Source organism: Hyperolius riggenbachi, chromosome 3 (genome assembly GCF_040937935.1).
Source record: "Hyperolius riggenbachi isolate aHypRig1 chromosome 3, aHypRig1.pri, whole genome shotgun sequence".
Lineage (NCBI taxonomy): Eukaryota > Metazoa > Chordata > Amphibia > Anura > Hyperoliidae > Hyperolius > Hyperolius riggenbachi.
Window position 1 is genome coordinate 241549253 of NC_090648.1, and position 19828 is coordinate 241569080.

General features: G+C 47.1%; 1 protein-coding gene across 7 annotated transcripts in view; it reads right to left on the minus strand.

Annotated features, from left to right (window-relative positions):
- The window catches only part of SFMBT2 (Scm like with four mbt domains 2), a 279053-nt gene extending 261833 nt beyond the window's left edge, over positions 1–17220 (minus strand). For 2 of the 7 annotated variants that reach the window (XM_068276047.1, XM_068276045.1), the window contains exon 1: positions 16076–16138. In XM_068276047.1, coding sequence (XP_068132148.1) covers positions 16076–16122 — 47 coding nt within the window. In that variant the 5' untranslated portion in view covers positions 16123–16138. Of the gene's footprint in view, positions 1–7997; positions 8424–15764; positions 15830–16075; positions 16139–16184; positions 16272–16642; positions 16688–17037 lie in introns of those variants that run through there. The other 5 variants (XM_068276048.1, XM_068276051.1, XM_068276049.1 and 2 more) reach the window with 5 other exon arrangements.
- Between the last annotated feature and the right edge of the window lie 2608 nt (positions 17221–19828).

A 19828-nucleotide genomic window follows, 5' to 3' on the forward strand; every position in this document is an offset into this window, starting at 1 on the left:
TTGCTGGTCGTATTCAAGTTATAAAGCAGATCCTAGCCTTGGATATTTTATCATTTTATTAAACTGATCACATACTAAACCAGGAGTTCTGCTAACAGGAGCATTACCTGTCAGTAATACTAAAATAAGAAAGCTGTCTTTAGTGGCAAGTGTACAAGGCATAACAATAGGGGATGCAGCCCCTGCACCTGTTAAAACAGGAAGTAGCATGAAGCACTTAGAGATCAGAACCTCCGGCGGTGGATGGAGGTATGTGTTCAGCCTGCCGCCGCTGATGCTAGTGATAGATGCAGGAGGGAACCGCTGAGAGGAGAGCCCAAGGTGAGCGGGGGGAATTGCCCCCCCTCCCCGCTGATGTCCAATGCTCTCCCCTCATGCTGTGATCCCTCCTGTCCCCCCCAAAACGGCCCTGAGTGGGAACATGGGTAGGGGGGAGCATCCAAATTCTTGCAGGGGGGACCGGTGACTTCTAGTTACGGCCCTGCAAGTGTACACTGTGTGAAGCAGACCATTGTTAAGGCAACAAAGGAAATAACAGGTCTACTTTAAGGTCTCTTTCACAGTAGGACGTTGGGTTTCGATGCAAAGTTAAATTACGCAATGCAATGCCCTCCAAAAAAGTCGCACCGCAACTTAATGCCCCGGTATCGTCGCATACAGTAGAGCATACAGGCAATGAAGCGTATGCTTCCAAGTCATTACTGAGCATGATGATTGTCTGTTAAACAAGGTGTGTATGAGATTTGCAGATATCATAGACTATTAATGCATTTTGCAGGAACGGATCTTTTGCAGATACTGATTATTTGCATGTGTACAGCATCTTTGTGTGCAGCATCTTGCAAAGACACCCATCACTGCAGGCCACAGAGGAGGAGCAGGTTGCCACCCATGGTTGTCTGATTGGGTTTCTAACCCAAGATATGCTTGTTTTCCATTGTCTTCTAGTAAGTGTTTTTAATGCCGTGCGTTTTATGATTAAATAACTTTAATGCACTACGGAGCGCTCCTTTTTTCTTCTCCCACTATCACAGTCATCCCTTTCAGCCAGGGCTGAGGAGCTGCTAGTGGTTGCATTCTATACCCATCTACGCCTTGTTTGATTAGCGCAAGATTGCACATCACAACTTCTGATAACTGCCTAGTTTCAAAGTGAACAGCAGCACAGCAAGTCCAATTTTCTGTTTCATCCTGCTCACCAGCTACCAGTATAGACCAATCATATAGGTTAGGTTCACAGTGGTCAGTTGCATAACTAATGCATTATAATAAGAGTGAACTGCAATGGAGACTGGACATAGACTTTAATACAAAGCCTGCATTCAGCGAGTTAAAATAACGTGATCCGTTACTGTGAACAGGCCCATGGAATTGTATGTGAGTAGTTGACATGCAGAATTATTCTGCACTGCAACTGACCACTGTGAACAGGGCCACACAGTAATCTAAAGGTGGCCATACACTGCTCGATTTGCCATCAGATCGACCAACAGATAGATCCCTCTCTGATCGAATCTGATCAGAGAGTGATCGTATGGCTGCCTTTACTGCAAACAGATTGTGAATTGATTTCAGCATGAAATCGATTCACCATCTGTGAAGCTGCCGCCGCCCCCCCGCATACATTACCTGATCCGGCCAGCGCGAGTCCCCCGGTCTCCGCTGTCTTCTTCTCCCAGCTCGGCTCCAGCTTCACTTCCTGTCTGGGAAAGTTTAAAACATTAGAGGGCGCTCTACTGTTTAAACTTCCTGTCCGGACAGGAAGAAGTGAAGCCTGCCGGACTCGGAGCCCAGCGGAGAAGGAGCAGCGGTGACAGTGGGGACACACGCCGGCGAACAGGTAATGTATTGCGTCGGACATTCGAACGCCGCTATCGACGAATTCCCGACCCGCCGGTGATCGAGCAAAATCTTCCACATGGACAGGGACGGGAACGATCGATTTCGGTCGGAAAGCGATCGTTCAGTCATCTTTTGCGCAACGATTTCACAGCAGATTCGATCACAGTGATCGAATCTGTTGTATATCGGCGGGAAAATCGTTAGGTGTATGGGCCCCTTAAGCCAATTGGCCAGTTATCTTTAGACAATCTTAAGCTGGCGGGACGATTGTTTCCTCGATCCATGTGGCTGAATCTGCAAGCAATGTTTGCATTGGGGAAAACAAATGATCATGTAAATGATTGTTTACATGATTGTGGCAAATTACCATGAAAGTCAAGGGGGATTGGAATGATCCCGCTCAATATTATCCATCATGGCGGTCATTTCAAAACAAACGCTCGCCATGGATAGCCTGCCTTGTGAAACATTGTTTAATTAAATTTTGTTAAACGATGTTAAGCAATAACACACACAAAAATAATAGTTTGCCGCCAAAAAATCATCTGAAAAATAACATCATTTGTATGGGCCTTTATCCACACCAGTGTCACAGGAGGGTCTTACAAATGCTAAATCTGTTTCCACTGTATGCAATCCTGTGCTAACCCCCACACTATACTTCTCATAACTTGCTACCTCTGAAACCAGCACTAAGGGGATTTCTGCAACAAGTATTACAGCCTTTACTCTGCTTCCAAACACCTGTTATCACTCACTTGTTTCCCGAGCGCTGCTCTGATTACTGCAAGAGATACAACAGACCTGCCATTGGCACTATAGCAAATGTTTCCAAGCCAGGTTAGACGATATGGAATTCCACCCATGCCAAAAAGCAGAGGGATAGCAATTGGTTATAAGGTTTCCAAACCACTGCTGCTGCTGTATTTAGGAATCATAGCTGCCCCCGGGTGATCAGCCATAATACAAAAAATGTCATTGTACTGGTACAGGCTCACTACAAATATCACTGAAACTGGAAATCCGATAACAGATGCAACTCAAATATCAATCCATCCGTGACCCCTGATTATAGGCAATGCTAGAAATATAGCTGGCTGATGCCCAGATTTGCACTCCAACTACTGATCATGATCTTTGAGCTCCATAGAAAATTGCAGTTGTGGAGAACCAGGAATCGCCCCTCTGGGTCACACTGATTCATGGGGAGCTATAGCACTATCTTGAGGTGCAGAACCACTATCCTAGATGTGAGCAGAGCCAGGAAGCAGAGACCTCAAGCACCTGTATAGCCTCTAGTTCAGATGAAAATGCAGAATTCTACAGCTATCTTTTCATTTAGGCTAGGTTCACACTTAGCAGAAACGCAAGCGTTTAAGAAAACCCGGCACTTTTGCCGCTAATGGAAGTCTATGGGCTGTATGAAAAAATGCATAGAAAAAAAATGCATATGCATTTTGTGGTACTTATCCGTTAGCCGGGCGCATCTTCTAGGTTGCAACAAAACTCCACCAGAGTTACATGTTTCCCTACTATCCATGGCGGCCTGGAGGGAGAATAGTAATTAGCGCCACCTGCCGGATGTGCCCGGCTAAGGGATAAGTAGCCATTTTGTATGCGCGCGTTTTTAAAACCTCTGGTTTTGTTGCATAATATTCAAAAAACGCATCAAAAAGGCACATAGTAAAATTCAATGGGAAAGCAATGTATAGCGTTTTGTATGCATTTTTCATGCTTTTTATATTAATTTTTTTAAATAGTTTTGTGATGTATTTCCACTTCATTTTGTCTTCCTAGTGATTTGCATAAAACGCGATATAGAAATGCCTTGAAATGCATGGTTTTTGCATGTGCGAACCCCAAATGAATAAAAACACACGCAAAATGCTAGAAAATTGCATATACGTAAAAAAATAAATAAAAAAAATCGAATGCACTGAAAACGCACATAAAAAACCGCACATGACAGAAAACGCGACCTTTCACGTTCCGTTATGTTTGCACCCAGTCTGAAAAGATTGTAAAACAAGCAAGGTGTGAATTCATATCTTACAAGGCTGTAATTTTTATCCCCACCAAGGAAAATGAAATTAGGATGAACAAACTTCTTATCAGGCCCGTTCACGTCTAAAATCGCAAAACACTAGCGATTACTGTGAAAAATCACTGGACAAAGTAGAACTTTGGGAGTGATTACAATTAAAGGATACCCGAAGTGACATGTGACATGATGAGATAGACATGTGTATGTACAGTGCCTGGCACACAAATAACTATGTTGTGTCCTTTTTTTCTTTCTCTGCCTGAAAGAGTTAAATATCAGGTATGTAAGTCGCTGACTCAGTCCTGACACAGACAGGAAGTGACTACAGTGTGACCCTCACTGATAAGAAATCCCCCTTTTTACCTCTTTTCTGCTAGGAAAGTGTTTTATAGTTGGAATTTCTCAGTGAGGGTCAAACTGTAGTCACTTCCTGAGTCAGGACTTGAGTCAGCCACTTACATACCTGATATTTAACTCTTTCAGGCAGAGAATTAAAAAAAAAGGAACACAGCCTAGTTATTTGTGTGCTAGGCACTGTAAATAAACATGTCTATCTCTTCATGTCACATGTCAGTTCGGGTATCCTTTAACGGTTCTATACATGCCAATCGCAATCGCTCAAGAATCGCCCCCAAAATGCTGCAGGTAACGTATTTACGATTATCGCTAATCGCAAGACGCCCAGGATCGCGGCATTGAGAACACTGCCATAGGATAACATTTGCTACGCGGTTTTAAAATACCACTAGTGGTTTGCTGTGAGCGGGAATCACGTGATTCCTGCTCAGATGTGAACGTGGCCTTAGGAATGGACAATCATCCGATACTAAAAATGCAGGATTGCAGGGAAATGTATATTGTGTATGCAAATGCATGCAGCTTGAAAGTGGACCAATTGAATTCCACCTTGATGACATGTGATTGGTCCATTTTCAAGCTGCATACATTTGTATATAAAATTTGCATTATTCCATGAGTAGGAACACACTAGGCAGATTTGCATATGCGTTTTCCACTATGTGCTATGAAAAACGCATATACGATTCTGCCTAGTGTGTTCCTACCTTCAATCTCATTGACCATCACTATTCATAATATGGGGTTAGTTTCTGGGAAAATTGCATGACAAAACAATTAGTAGATCCAAAGTTACAAGATGAATAGAGATGGTTATTGAGATGCAGAGCATTCCAATGTGCATGCTCATTTAATGCAAATTGTAGACTAGCCCGTTTGTAATTGGACCAATTAAAATCTATAGGAAGTGCATTTAATTGTCCCAATTCCGAATTGCATACAATCTGAATTAAATCTGCAAGCAAGCCATAATATTAAATGGTACTTATCCGTTAGCCGGGCGCATCCGGCAGGTGGTGACAAAACTCCACCAGAGTTACATCTTTCCCTACTATCCATGGCGGCCTGGAGGGGGAATATTAATTAGCGCCACCTGCCGGATGCGCCCGGCTAACGGATAAGTACCATATTAATTATGTGTGGTGATCCTGCTTTTGCAGGCTACACACCACAACCCCTACTTAGTGAGGTATACAGTCAATGAAAAAGTATGCTTTACCATAACTGTTATAATGTTGCATTTTTGCAGTAGTGCACTGCATGCAGTGTGTTACCAAGCCTCCCCCCCCCCCCCCCCCCCCGATTGTACCGCAATGCATCAACTTCGCTGTAAACGTCGCATGGGTGGTGCATTACAGTGCAGCAAGCCATGTTACAAAGCATCCCTTATGCCGCAACACTGTGAACGCAGGCCTCATTCAGACTGTCAACCGCTGTTGGCTGTGTAATCGGAATGCAACGTGCGCGATTGCACTGCCATCTTCGCTTCTGTGCCTTGTGCTGCTCGTCCCATTCACTACAGTGTATGGGATCAGCGCTGCGCTTTGCCAAAAATGCATGCAACAGTGTGATAATGCATCGCAGTGCTGCGTAGCGCAAACAGTCTGAACATCAGAAGTGCTGTCTATGCATTTCTGACATTCTTGTGTGTCACACACCATAGGGGCTGCCGAAATGCGCACAGCAGCACATGTAGTGTGAACAAGGCCTTTTGAGGGCTCGTTTCCACTATCGCGAATCTACATGCGTCCAACGCATGCGGATTCGCACATGTAATGCAAGTGGATGGGCCTGTTTCCACTGTAGCGTTGGTGAGGTGCGTTTTTTTCAGCGGTGAAAAAACTCACAAAAGAGCCACAGAATTCGCCTGCGAGTGGAATGCATGCGAATCACATGCAATTGTTTTTAATAGGGAAATCGCATGCGGTTTCCCCATGCGTTTTTTGCCGCGAATTTGCATAGGTACCAATGTAAATTCACACAGGCAGTGACATGGTTAAAATCGCATATACCCTCACCTATGCGAATCCGCATGCGATTTAATCAGCGGTGGAATCCAGGTAATTCCGCACCGCAATAGTGGAAACGAGCCCTTACAGGGAACACAACGCCCTCTGTGAATGTAGCCCAAAATTACCCTCAAAGAAAAAGTCAAAATACACCTATGCTTTAATCACCCAATACCTCTGAAACTACTTATCATTTTAACATACAGTGTTTAGAGAATGAAAACTTTAGCTGCATATTTTTATGATACAATCACTTTTAATGGCCAAAATATGAAGCAGGTGTAGTTTATTTAAAGGGAAGCAATGTGAACACATTTGCATTAAACTAAGAAAAGCATGCAAAATATGTTTTATTTAGAAGGATTCTTAAAATCACTGCGCCATATAAACAATTGCTAAACAGATTTCACTTCACTTGTTAGCAGGAAAAAATAAATGCAACTTTTCCGTACTGAAGGATACAATTGTCCAACCATCATTACTAGCTAGCTGGCTGCCTCCACATTCTTTCCAATTAGAGCCAGTTCCTCCACACAACAAGCTGCACAAGCATGGGCTACTCAACATTGTTCCCGAGCCAGGAGCAACAAGCTCTCCACTGACAGCCAATCAGGATTCAGGAACATCAGAAGAAAGGGACAGTGCTGTCCCCTATACACTGCATTCTAGGCTAGCCATCCTTCATTCCCAGCATCCCAATCAGGCTGACAAGACTAAAATCCCAATAGAGAATGCTGATGATGGAAAAATAAACCTTGCTAGCTAGAAGTAACTAACACATCCCCCTGTAGACTAAATCTAAAAAAATAAAAATACATACCTATAATTAAGCATCACCCAGCTGCAGGTCTATTATACATCCCCCTGTGGCCAACAGCCAGCTTGTAGGAGTAGTCTAATGCAAATATATCCCCCATCCCCCATTCTGCTGTATTACTAATGTAAACTAAATTATTATGTGCCTGTTTACTGGCCAGAGCGGATCAATCCTGTTCACTTGTAAATATGTGCTGAGTCTGCAGTGCAATGTTCTTATTGAGAAGGCAAAGCTGTATTTAGAATACAATTGCAACAGAGCAAGTCAAATCCGTTTTGTAGCGTGATATAAAGCTACAATGTAACTACACATGTTTTCCAGCTCCATTCCACGTGCTTGTATCCTTTCCTTTTATACGGCTGTCATCATTCAGTAACAAATAACGACATAATCTGAGCCTTTATGACACCTGATCTGCAGCTACTATCTGCAATGTCACCCATGTCACTTCACTTGTAACTAACGCAATGTCATTCAAAGGACTCATAAAAAAAAAAGAAAAAAAAACTTGCTTGACATTACTCCTGCTCTTCCTCACCTTACGTAACTCACAATAATGTTCAGCCTATCCTGTATATCCATAAACTAATGCCTGTGTCCCCAGACCCGCTGATATCCCTGTCTGCTACACACAAGGGGACGGATCTGAACAGTAAGATCCCGATTTTGGAGTGAACTGATCACAATGCAAGGTTTCTTTCAGACTTAATAAGCATTGCACAGAATAATCTCTATTGGCTGCTACTGCATCACAATTTCAAAGAATATTTCAGCAATTAATCCATCGCACTATTCTACAAGTAGGCTTCAGCAAGTAATCACTGAAAAGCACAGATATCTCAGCTGCACCCAAGCAAACAGTGTGAAGTGAATAAAGCAAGCTAATAATAATAATAATGGCTCCTAAGCGCAATCTGGATGGGTATACCTGGGATACGACAAGTGATTGACGTTTTCCATGTGACAATCCAATGCATGGCTTCCCAGCTCCTCCTGCCATCCACTAGTGGTGACCCCCAAGTGGCACCTTGCAGAAATAAAACCACTAAGGCGTAGATATAAAGCCACTACGGTGTAGATATAAAGCAACGACGATCATGAGGCAATTCCAAAAGAATTAGAACATTTCCACTAATTATCCAAGGCGTAAATCAATCATCCTCGAGAAAAGCCCGTGCAGAAGAGCGACCAGCAGAAGATGACAGCTCTGACCAGAACTGGCTGCAATTCTCTAAACACAACAACACTCCCAGAAGAAGGAAAACAAGTGAAAGAATCCAAGTGAGACGAATGCAGCTCTCAGAGATCCATGCGGCGAGCCAGATCTTCTGCTGACAGACACTTTCCAAGCTGTGGAGTGTGTGTAATCAGCAGCCAAATGCCCTGATGGGTCCTCCACTTAATTCCGTGATCGTCACAACACACGTCAGTGGAGGAGGTCACAGAGCGCTCTCTCTCGCTTACCAGAAGAATCCGCTCTGCCCAAACTCTCCTACAGCCAGGCAGCCTGGGGAGGAGGGGGCAGGTGTGGAGGAAAGTTCAGCAGCATCTGTACATGGGGGGACCAAACATTACTATAGCCAGGCAGCCTGGGGAGGAGGGGGCAGGTGTGGAGGAAAGTTCAGCAGCATCTGTACATGGGGGGACCAAACATTACTATAGCCAGGGTGTCTGGGGAGGAGGGGGCAGGTGTGGAGGAAAGTTCAGCAGCATGTGTACATGGAGGGGACCAAACATTACTATAGCCAGGCAGCCTGGGGAGGAGGGGGCAGGTGTGGAGGAAAGTTCAGCAGCATCTGTACATGGGGGGACCAAACATTACTATAGCCAGGCAGCCTGGGGAGGAGGGGGCAGGTGTGGAGGAAAGTTCAGCAGCATCTGTACATGGGGGGGGGGACCAAACATTACTATAGCCAGGGTGTCTGGGGAGGAGGGGGCAGGTGTGGAGGAAAGTTCAGCAGCATCTGTACATGGGGGGACCAAACATTACTATAGCCAGGCAGCCTTGGGAGGAGGGGGCAGGTGTGGAGGAAAGTTCAGCAGCATCTGTACATGGGGGGGACCAAACATTACTATAGCCAGGCAGCCTGGGGAGGAGGAGGCAGGTGTGGCGGAAAGTCCAGCAGCATCTGTACATGGGGGGGACCAAACATTACTATAGCCAGGCTGCCTGGGGAGGAGGAGGCAGGTGTGGAGGAAAGTTCAGCAGCATCTGTACATGCGGGGACCAAACATTACTATAGCCAGGCAGCCTGGGGAGGAAAGTTCAACAGCATCTGTACATGGGGGGGGGGGGGGGGGAACCAAACATTACTATAGCCAGGCAGCCTGGGGAGGAGGGGGCAGGTGTGGAGATAAGTTCAGCAGCATCTGTACATGGGAGGGACCAAACATTTCTATAGCCAGGCTGCCTGGGGAGGATAGGGCAGGTGTAAAGGAAAGTTCAGCAGCATTTGTACATGGGAGGGACCAAACATTACTATAGCCAGGCAGCCTGGGGAGGAGGGGGCAGGTGTGGAGGAAAATTCAGTAGCATCTGTACATGGGGGGGGGACCAAACATTACTATAGCCAGGCAGCCTGGGGAGGAGGGGGCAGGTGTAGAGGAAAGTTCAACAGCATCTGTACATGGGAGGGACCAAACATTACTATAGCCAGGCTGCCTGAGGAGGAGGGGGCAGGTGTGGCGGAAAAGTCAGCAGCATCTGTGCATGGGGGGACCAAACATTACTATAGCCAGGCAGCCTGGAAAGGAGGGGGCAGGGGTGGATGAAAGTTCAGCAGCATCTGTACATGGGAGGGACCAAACATTACTACAGCCAGGCTGCCTGGGGAGGAGGGGGCAGGTGTGGCGGAAAGTTCAGCAGCATCTGTACATGGGGGGGGGGGGACCAAACATTACTATAGCCAGGCTGCCTGAGGAGGAGGGGGCAGGTGTGGCGGAAAAGTCAGCAGCATCTATACATGGGGGGGACCAAACATTACTATAGCCAGGCAGCCTGGGGAGGAGGGGGCAGGTGTAGAGGAAAGTTCAACAGCATCTGTACATGGGAGGGACCAAACATTACTATAGCCAGGCTGCCTGAGGAGGAGGGGGCAGGTGTGGCGGAAAAGTCAGCAGCATCTGTGCATGGGGGGACCAAACATTACTATAGCCAGGCAGCCTGGAAAGGAGGGGGCAGGGGTGGATGAAAGTTCAGCAGCATCTGTACATGGGAGGGACCAAACATTACTACAGCCAGGCTGCCTGGGGAGGAGGGGGCAGGTGTGGCGGAAAGTTCAGCAGCATCTGTACATGGGGGGGGGGACCAAACATTACTATAGCCAGGCTGCCTGAGGAGGAGGGGGCAGGTGTGGCGGAAAAGTCAGCAGCATCTGTGCATGGGGGGACCAAACATTGCTATAGCCAGGCAGCCTGGAAAGGAGGGGGCAGGTGTGGATGAAAGTTCAGCAGCATCTGTACATGGGAGGGACCAAACATTACTACAGCCAGGCTGCCTGGGGAGGAGGGGGCAGGTGTGGAGGAAAGTTCAGCAGCATCTGTACATGGGGGGGGACCAAACATTACTATAGCCAGGCAGCCTGGGGAGGAGGGGGCATTTGTAGAGGAAAGTTCAACAGCATCTGTACATGGGAGGGACCAAACATTACTATAGCCAGGCTGCCTGAGGAGGAGGGGGCAGGTGTGGCGGAAAGTTCAGCAGCATCTGTGCATGGGGGGACCAAACATTACTATAGCCAGGCAGCCTGGAAAGGAGGGGGGCAGGTGTGGATGAAAGTTCAGCAGCATCTGTACATGGGAGGGACCAAACATTACTACAGCCAGGCTGCCTGGGGAGGAGGGGGCAGGTGTGGCGGAAAGTTCAGCAGCATCTGTACATGGGGGGACCAAACATTACTATAGCCAGGCAGCCTGGGGTGGAGGGGGCAGGTGTGGAGGAAAGTTCAGCAGCATCTGTGCATGGGGGGTGGGGGGGGGACCAAACATTACTATAGCCAGGCAGCCTGGGGAGGAGGGGGCAGGTGTGGATGAAAGTTCAGAAGCATCTGTACATGGGGGGGGACCAAACATTACTATAGCCAGGCAGCCTGGGAAGGAGGGAGCAGGTGTGGCGGAAAGTTCAGCAGCATCTGTACATCAGGGGACCAAACATTACTATAGCCAGGCTGCCTGGGGAGGAGGGGGCAGGTGTGGAGGAAAGTTCAGCAGCATCTGTACATGGGAGGGACCAAACCTTACTATAGCCAGGCTGCCTGGGGAGGAGGGGGCAGGTGTGGCAGAAAGTTCAGCAGCATCTGTGCAGGGGGGGACCAAACATTACTATAGCCAGGCAGCCTGGGGAGGAGGGGGGCAGGTGTGGAGGAAAGTTCAGCAGCATCTGTGCATGGGGGGACCAAACATTACTATAGCCAGGCAGCCTGGGGAGGAGGGGCAGGTGTGGAGGAAAGTTCAGCAGCATCTGTGCATGGGGGGGGGACCAAACATTACTATAGCCAGGCAGCCTGGAGAGGAGGGGGCAGGTGTGGAGGAAAGTTCAGCAGCATGTGTACATGGAGGGGACCAAACATTACTATAGCCAGGCAGCCTGGGGAGGAGGGGGCAGGTGTGGAGGAGAGTTCAGCAGCATCTGTACATGGGGGGGGGGACCAAACATTACTATAGCCAGGCAGCCTGGGGAGGAGGGGGCAGGTGTGGAGGAAAGTTCAGCATCTATCTCTATCTGTACATGGGGGGACCAAACATTACTATAGCCAGGCAGCCTGGGGAGGAGGGGGCAGGTGTGGAGGAGAGTTCAGCAGCATCTGTACATGGGGGGGGGGGGGGACCAAACATTACTATAGCCAGGCAGCCTGGGGAGGAGGGGCAGGTGTGGAGGAAAGTTCAGCAGCATCTGTACATGGAGGGGACCAAACATTACTATAGCCAGGCAGCCTGGGGAGGAGGGGGCAGGTGTGGAGGAGAGTTCAGCAGCATCTGTACATGGGGGGGGGGGGGGGGGACCAAACATTACTATAGCCAGGCAGCCTGGGGAGGAGGGGGCAGGTGTGGAGGAAAGTTCAGCATCTATCTCTATCTGTACATGGGGGGACCAAACATTGCTATAGCCAGGCAGCCTGGGGAGGAGGGGGCAGGTGTGGAGGAAAGTTCAGCATCTATCTCTATCTGTACATGGGGGGACCAAACATTGCTATAGCCAGGCAGCCTAGGGAAGGGAGGGGGGGGGGGCAGGTGTGGAGGAAAGTTCAGCAGCATCTGTACATGGGGGGGGGGGGGGGGGACAAACATTACTATAGCCAGGCAGCCTGGGGAGGAGGGGGCAGGTGTGGAGGAAAGTTCAGCATCTATCTCTATCTGTACATGGGGGGACCAAACATTGCTATAGCCAGGCAGCCTGGGGAGGAGGGGGCAGGTGTGGAGGAAAGTTCAGCATCTATCTCTATCTGTACATGGGGGGACCAAACATTGCTATAGCCAGGCAGCCTAGGGAGGGGAGGGGGGGGGGGGGCAGGTGTGGAGGAAAGTTCAGCAGCATCTGTACATGGGGGGGGGGGCAAACATTACTATAGCCAGGCAGCCTGGGAAGGAGGGGGCAGGTGCGGTGGAAAGTTCAGCAGCAACTATCTGTACACTCAGGATTTAGACTTGGGGCTATTGTAAGCTGCTGAAATGCCACTGCATGAAATGCTATGGAAACAGAGCTCTCCATCAGAAAACATTCTGTACCTGAGCCCTGATTTCTATAGCCGAGTCTCTGAAAGCTGCACTGTACTAACTTGGTAACAGCCTACGTGCATGGCTTGTCTCAGTCCAAGTCCCAACTTCCCTAGGTGTGGATCGGTTCTAGCCATAAAAATACGTTTATAATGTTTACTTCATCATCCATAGTGATAGAGCAGATAGGAGGCACAGACTTCAATGAATGCCGCACAAATAGGTACACCTTTCCCACACTCTGAAACCTGCCATTTCTCTACTCTCAGAACTCTGTATCTATATAATGGTCTCATCCACACACTTCAGAGTCCAATATCTACACATCCCACAAGTGTGCCCTTGTTTCCTAGGGTCATAAAACATATGTGCGGCTGACTTGTCCAGACAGGTGCAGAGAAGACCGGAGAAAAGATTGAGCAGTTGCCAGAGCAACCAATCATGTCCCATCTGACACCAGGATGCTAATGATTGCTGAGGGCAACTGCTTCGTTTTTGCACCCGTCTTGATAAATTAACTCCCAGGTTTTCCACTGAACACTCCTCAAAAGTAAAATTCCAACAGAGTGCCACATCTCACTCATGGCTGGAAATTTCACATAAGCCCTATAAAATACTGGTGCAAATAATACTGGCAGGAAAGTGCAGCTATCCCTCTTAGCAACCAATTAAATGAAGTGAGAGGTAAATGAAGGTTGCCAAATGTATTTCCGTTTAAGCAATACTGGTTGCCTGGCATCCTTCTGCTGATCTATTTGTCTGACTCACTCACCAGAAACATGCATGCAGCTAATATTATCAGATCTGACAAAAATGTCAGAAACGCCTGATCTGCTACATGCTTGTTCAGGGTCTATGGCTAAAAGGATTCCAGTTACAGATTGCCCAGCAAGCTCATGGTCAACCGAAACTCCTTTGATAGTAAGGTGCTGAAAACGACAAAAAGCCCTCTTACTAAAATGTTATATAAAGCAGAATTTTGCCTTTGTAAAACAGATTACCTTCTGTTGAAGGCAAAATTCTGGTTTGCATAAAAGTATTAGAGGCAGAGGATCAGCAGGATAGCCAGGCAATTGGTATTGCTTTATAAGGAAATAAATATGGAAGACCTTCCTCCCCCTCAACTCCCTTTCCATTTTATTTTTTAAAGGTTCAGCTAGATAATGAAAGAGGACTCTAATTGGATTTTCAGTGAAATCTGCTTGACTTTCTTTGCATTCTCTCTACAGCTGTGTTGCTAGCTCAGCCTCACGTGATCAGCTAGCACAGAAGGCGTTGTCCGTAACCGCCAATCATCGTCTAGCTGTCACATTTCTGCTGCAGCTTACAAGATGACGGAGAGCATATGATTGGCTGCTGTAGATACGCCCACACCTGACCCTCCAATCATCTTGCAGAACACAGTACAACTTATGTTGTTAATGGACCTTGATGACCTGAATTATATTTTGTTTGTTATGTCGTAGAAAAGGCAGTTTCCTGCTTTACTAGTTCTTCTGACAATCATTAGCAGGGTGGTGATTAATAAACAACAAGGCGGCCGAGATGACTGCTGGGGATCCATTCAGTTATAAAGCAAAATAAGCAGACAGACTACTCCAAAAGAAGCCTATGGCGGACACATATTAAATGATCAAGCTATTATACGTCTATACAATCTATGTCCTGACCAGAACAGGGCTGGGGAGTGGGGACACGTCATGGGTGTAAAAACAACCACTCTCCAGAAAGCCAGGATTATTCTGTAAAGATCTGGTAGGCGAGTTCCAGTTTAATCATTCAGCGAGCATGCCTGTAAAGCAGAGCACTGCACAGCAAATAAAACACACAAGGGTACATAGTAACAAGAATGCAAGATAAACAGATAGGGTAAACTCTACAACAGCATTCACAAAGCAATGGAGCCTTCTGCATGCTAGGCGGACTATATAATACTAATGGAACAAGCCACCCATTATTATTATTCCACCAACATGGCTCTGATGCTACCCTATTAATACGACCACTGCTGACATTATGAGATTCGACACCCATTTTAGCTAAACTAGGGAAACTGTGCCTCTCATTTGCTGTGTCAGCTCCTCTGCACATGCGTACGAGCCATGGTAGCTACTTCTGTGTACTGCCAATACAGCTGGGCGCCTGGCTGTACAGGGTTAATAGCCCTGCATGTTGTGCATTGGCTGGCTGCATGGCATACAACACAAGGGCATGCCTCGCAGCCTGGGGACTCATTAAACTGTTCCCACTTGTTAAAGCAACAGGGAGTGTGACTCGTGTCACATAAAGCATCTCTTCTCCCCGATGGCAGTGACAGTCATGTGACTCCTCTCTGCACAGTCTGGAGGGATTCTGCACCTTCACATGGCCAAAACAGCATACCCTCCATTAACACTGCTGCTATGTACAGTATAAATCATCTTTTCTATAGACTACACCAAGCGCAGCTTCTACAGGGCAACTCAGTCAAAAGCATGAAGAAGAGGGATAGAAAAGTGGTCTATCGTATCTAGGTCTTTTTTTTTTTAATTGAGAAATGGAGCTGCCTGACTGTCTTGCAGGTATTAAAGGACACCCGAAGTGATAGGGATGTGGAGGAGGCTGCTATATGTATATTTCCATTTAAACAATACTAATCAGAGTCCAATCAGAAACGTCTAATCTGCATGCTTGTTCAGGGTTTAATGCTAAAAGTATTTGAGGCAGAGGATCACCGGCAAAACTGCCTGGCAACTGGTATTGTGTAAATGAAGATGGCAGCCTCCCTATCCCTCTCACTTCAAGTGTCCTTTAAGACTTCAGTAGTTTCTGTGTCACAGCCATGGAACAAGCATGCAAGCAGCACTGGATTAGTCGTTCAGAACGATATAGAATTAGCACAACCGCAAGTCATAGCTGTCTACCTCCATGTACCTCTTACTTTGGGATAGTTTCTGTGACATCTGTGAAAAGTGGGGCTGAAAGAGTTAACCCCTTTACTAACCTTCTGGATATGAATACCTGGCTTGTTGCATGGCCCAGTCAGTGCATAAACCAGTGACATGGTATACAAAAGTGAAGTGACTTCCCGAGCGTGGGGAGAGACAGCACTGTTGTGCTGGTGGCGTGCGGTGACAAATACCTTCTAATCTAACACAAGCTGAGCACACACTCCAACTTCCCCCCCCCCCCCCCCCCCCCCCCCCCCCTCCTGTGCTGGCACTCGGCTGTAGTGCTGCTGTGTATAGTGGCCGCCTCTGTCACCAGAACATGGACTCTGCCTGGCTGCCAGCACGCTGCACTTTGCATACTCACAAGTCTTCTGGAGGAAAAAACCCCGACAGCCCCGCTCCGCCGCTCATTCCCGTTTCATTCGCTACAGCAGCTCCTCGTACAACAAATGAAAGTGAAAGAGGACACCTACCTCTCACGGTTTCGTTTTTTCCCATGACAAAGTATCGGACCGAGCAGATCGTTCAGGCAGCCGTGCTGACTGCGAGTGAGCTGTATAGCGAGAAGCGCCTGTGCCGTGCAGCGCTGCCTCTGCTCGCCTGTCTGCTGCCTGCTTCTGCTCGCCTGTCTGCTGCCTGCTTCTGCTCGTCTGCCTGCCTCTCCTCGCTTGTCTGCTTGCTCGCTTTTCTGCTGCCTGCGTCTGCTTGCTTGCCTGCCTCTGCTCGCCGTCTGCAGCCTGTCTCTGCTCGCTTGCCTGCTGCCTGCCTCTGCTTGCTTGCCTGCCTCTGCTCGCCTGTCTGCTGCCTGCCTCTGCTCGCCTGTCTGTTGCCTGCCTCTGCGCACCTGCTGCCTGCCTAATCCCTGCCTCTGCTGGCCCTGCTTGCCTTTGTTTACCTGTCTGTTGCCTGCCTCTGTTTGCCTACTTGTTACCTGCCGCCTGTCTCTGCTCGCCTGTTGCTTGCCTCTGGTCGCCTGCAACTTTCAAGTGCTTGTTTTCCACTTTGTTACGTGAGAAACAGCAAAATAGAACTCGGGCTAGTCATTTGGAAAGAAAGAACGTCACATGACCTGCTCTAGTGAATGTACAGGTCCCTTGCTCAGCGCTGTAGAGATCGCCCTATTTCTAGGGGTTTGGAGCATACGGGAGATGACTTTGCACCCCTATTTCTGACCCCTGCTTGGGGCAGGGTGATTATTACAGCACTGATCTGCTCACACTTGTGATCCACTGATCCAGCCCTGCTTTCTATATAACCTGCCCCCTGCTCATAGTTGTCAACATGTCGCAAGGCTGGAGGTGACACACGCACAGCCTGCCTTCTTACCCGGATGAAGTTTATGTGTCACTATGTGACAGATCACTCGCAGCTCTTAGTAGACGATCAGTATATTCTGTGTCCTGCAGACTCATTCCAGCATGGCATCCCGTAGTGCACCGTGTGCTGCTCTTTCACCGAATTCTTTTTTTTAGCCAACTCCTCCTTTGACCTTTACAGCAGTTGCAAAATTTCGTATCCAATTAAAGGCTGTTTATAAGTCATGCCGCCTCCACCCATGACTGCTGATCAGGCTCTGCACAAGTGTGGTGATCGCATACGGCCAGTGGGCATGTGACACACCTTACAGCTATGAGGGGTGGCACTGCCAACATTCCCTATCCTAGTCACAACAACTGGCACACGCTGGACATTACTGATTGCTTGGAATAAGACATCTGAGAGAGAGTGATTTCTGGGACCCAGCCAGGTGGGCTGCATCATACACTATTATAACAGGGGAAACTTGGGGAAGCCAAGATGGTGGCATATCTCTCACATCGGATGAAGGGTACCAGATGTAAAATAAGTAAAGGGCACAAAACAATTACAATAAAATAAAAATGTTGCTCGGTGTGGCTATCTATGCATATTCTCTCTCTCAGCTGCAAGCAGTGGAATGTGTAATAAACATTTATCAACAACATCCTCTGACTGTGTATAAATGGCTTCCAAACATCTTCATGTATCAGCTAAAAAGACTTCATTTGTATATTTTATTGCAATAATAATGGATTGCGCGAGCCGGGTCGCCCCCTTGAAGTGCCCCATAGGTAGGAGTAGGAGACACACTCGAAGCCTTGGTTGGCAGTATTAGCTGTCTGCAAGCTACTGGAATGTATGCTGCACATACTGTATATATGTATAATGAGCCTCTGTCCTTGTATGTTTGTGTTTCTGGGTGGCACTGAATACTGTGGCACACCTCACTAAATCCCTATACCAGGAGATTATAGATGCTGAGCTATGTCCCTCCTCATTATCACTGATCTCATCATCTGCACATTGAGCTGCTGGCCGGGAAATACACGCAGATCTATGCAGGTTCTTTAGATTAAACAGTGTATCAAACTGTGCCGAGCATGGTGGACTGGATACAAAAGGACAATTGTATCATTTTGATTCAGAGTTGCATCCTTTAGCACAGGATCAGCTTGCCCAGTGAAAGCTCCTTCATTACCATCCTGTAGTCGTGGCTAGTGGAAACTCCACCATTCAGTGTCCTGGTGGAAGAATAGCCATAAACCTGTGGTGAACAAGTAGGTGTCACTGACAGGTATAATAAGATAACACCACCTCAGCCTGCTCCCCTGTCACATTACACCAAGTATCTACGTGGTGTCAGAGAAACAAGGTCTCCCTCCCACACTGAGCCATTGTTTTGGGATTGACCTATACATCTTGGAGTGCCATTGGGAGGGACTATAGCAGTACTGAGGTGTGTGATGTCTGCGAGAAGCTTATCAGGTACTGTCTGTCCAATGATTCATCCATCGAGCAAGAATGGGTAAACCGTCTATCTCAAGGAATTACCAATGCAACAAGATGGTCTAAATAAGAATGTATCCAATAAAAGAACTAAAACAGCAATGCTGATGGAGAAGGTGCAATATTAGTCCATGGCAACCAATACCAGTGGAGGGCAATCTGTTCCCTGAGGGTTCATGGCTGCTTGTCCAGGCTCACACCACAAGCTACGTTTTCAGGGACTCATGAAGAGAAAGGAAATATGGGAGATTTTAACCCTTATTTCTGTATACTGTATGTTTACTTGCCTGGCTGCCCTGCACATCTAATGGCTACTGCACAATGATGCAAATCAGGTGCCACTACAAGATGGGTCAGTCCAGCTTCTCTAGCCGAAACATCAACAGAAATGGCAGTCCTCACATTTTACCCTTTAATTAAACCAGTTACCTTATGTAGACACGCTAGAAAATAAACCTACATTTGTATAAATAGCCTTCAGCGGTGCCATCATTGGAAGAGCTCTGATCAGGAAAAGACAGCAGCCTCAAAAACAAATCCTTCATCTTTTTCGCCCTCAGTTTTCTCTGAGTCAGCAGATATTTTTTTTAACAAGAAAAAATGCACAATGTTAGGTCACCCACCCCGTCATTTACATAGATTCCAAGCTTCTTAAATGATTAAGTCGCCATAGGATTATATTTTATTTACGTCTGGGGTTAAACACGACAATTTTCATTTAAATTCAGGTTAAAATTGTACTTGAATCCAGGTCACATGCGAGAAACAGGCTACAGAACATAGGCACTATACGCACAGCGCCATCTGGTGGACATTGACTTTCCTAGGCGAAAGTCGGGCCAGTTGAATCGTCATAGGCTGCGATATTTGGTACTGGTGACTAGTACCATAGTGGCAGTATATGAACTAGCAGAGGATGCTGATTCTCATACTTCATATAGGATTCATGCATCATCATACAGTAATATTTATTATGCCCTTGGATTTTGTAGAGTTCTGTACCAGACAGACTATTATAATATAGATGTGTCACTGTCACCAAAACAGGCACAATTCATCATCTGATGTACAACAGACTTCTGTAACAACGCGACAGTTATAGCCCCTTTAGGACAATTATTTAAACTGGAAACATAACTTATGAAAATGTACAGTGATCCGTCTAGAAGCTCGGGGTATTCCATAATCTCTGCCTGGACCTGCAGAAGATCATGTCATTTCCCGTCTGAAATGAATACATAGTACATTTAATAACCAAAATTATGGGAAAAGCACACGTTTCCTGATACAGGCTGCTGGGGTTTGCAGAGCT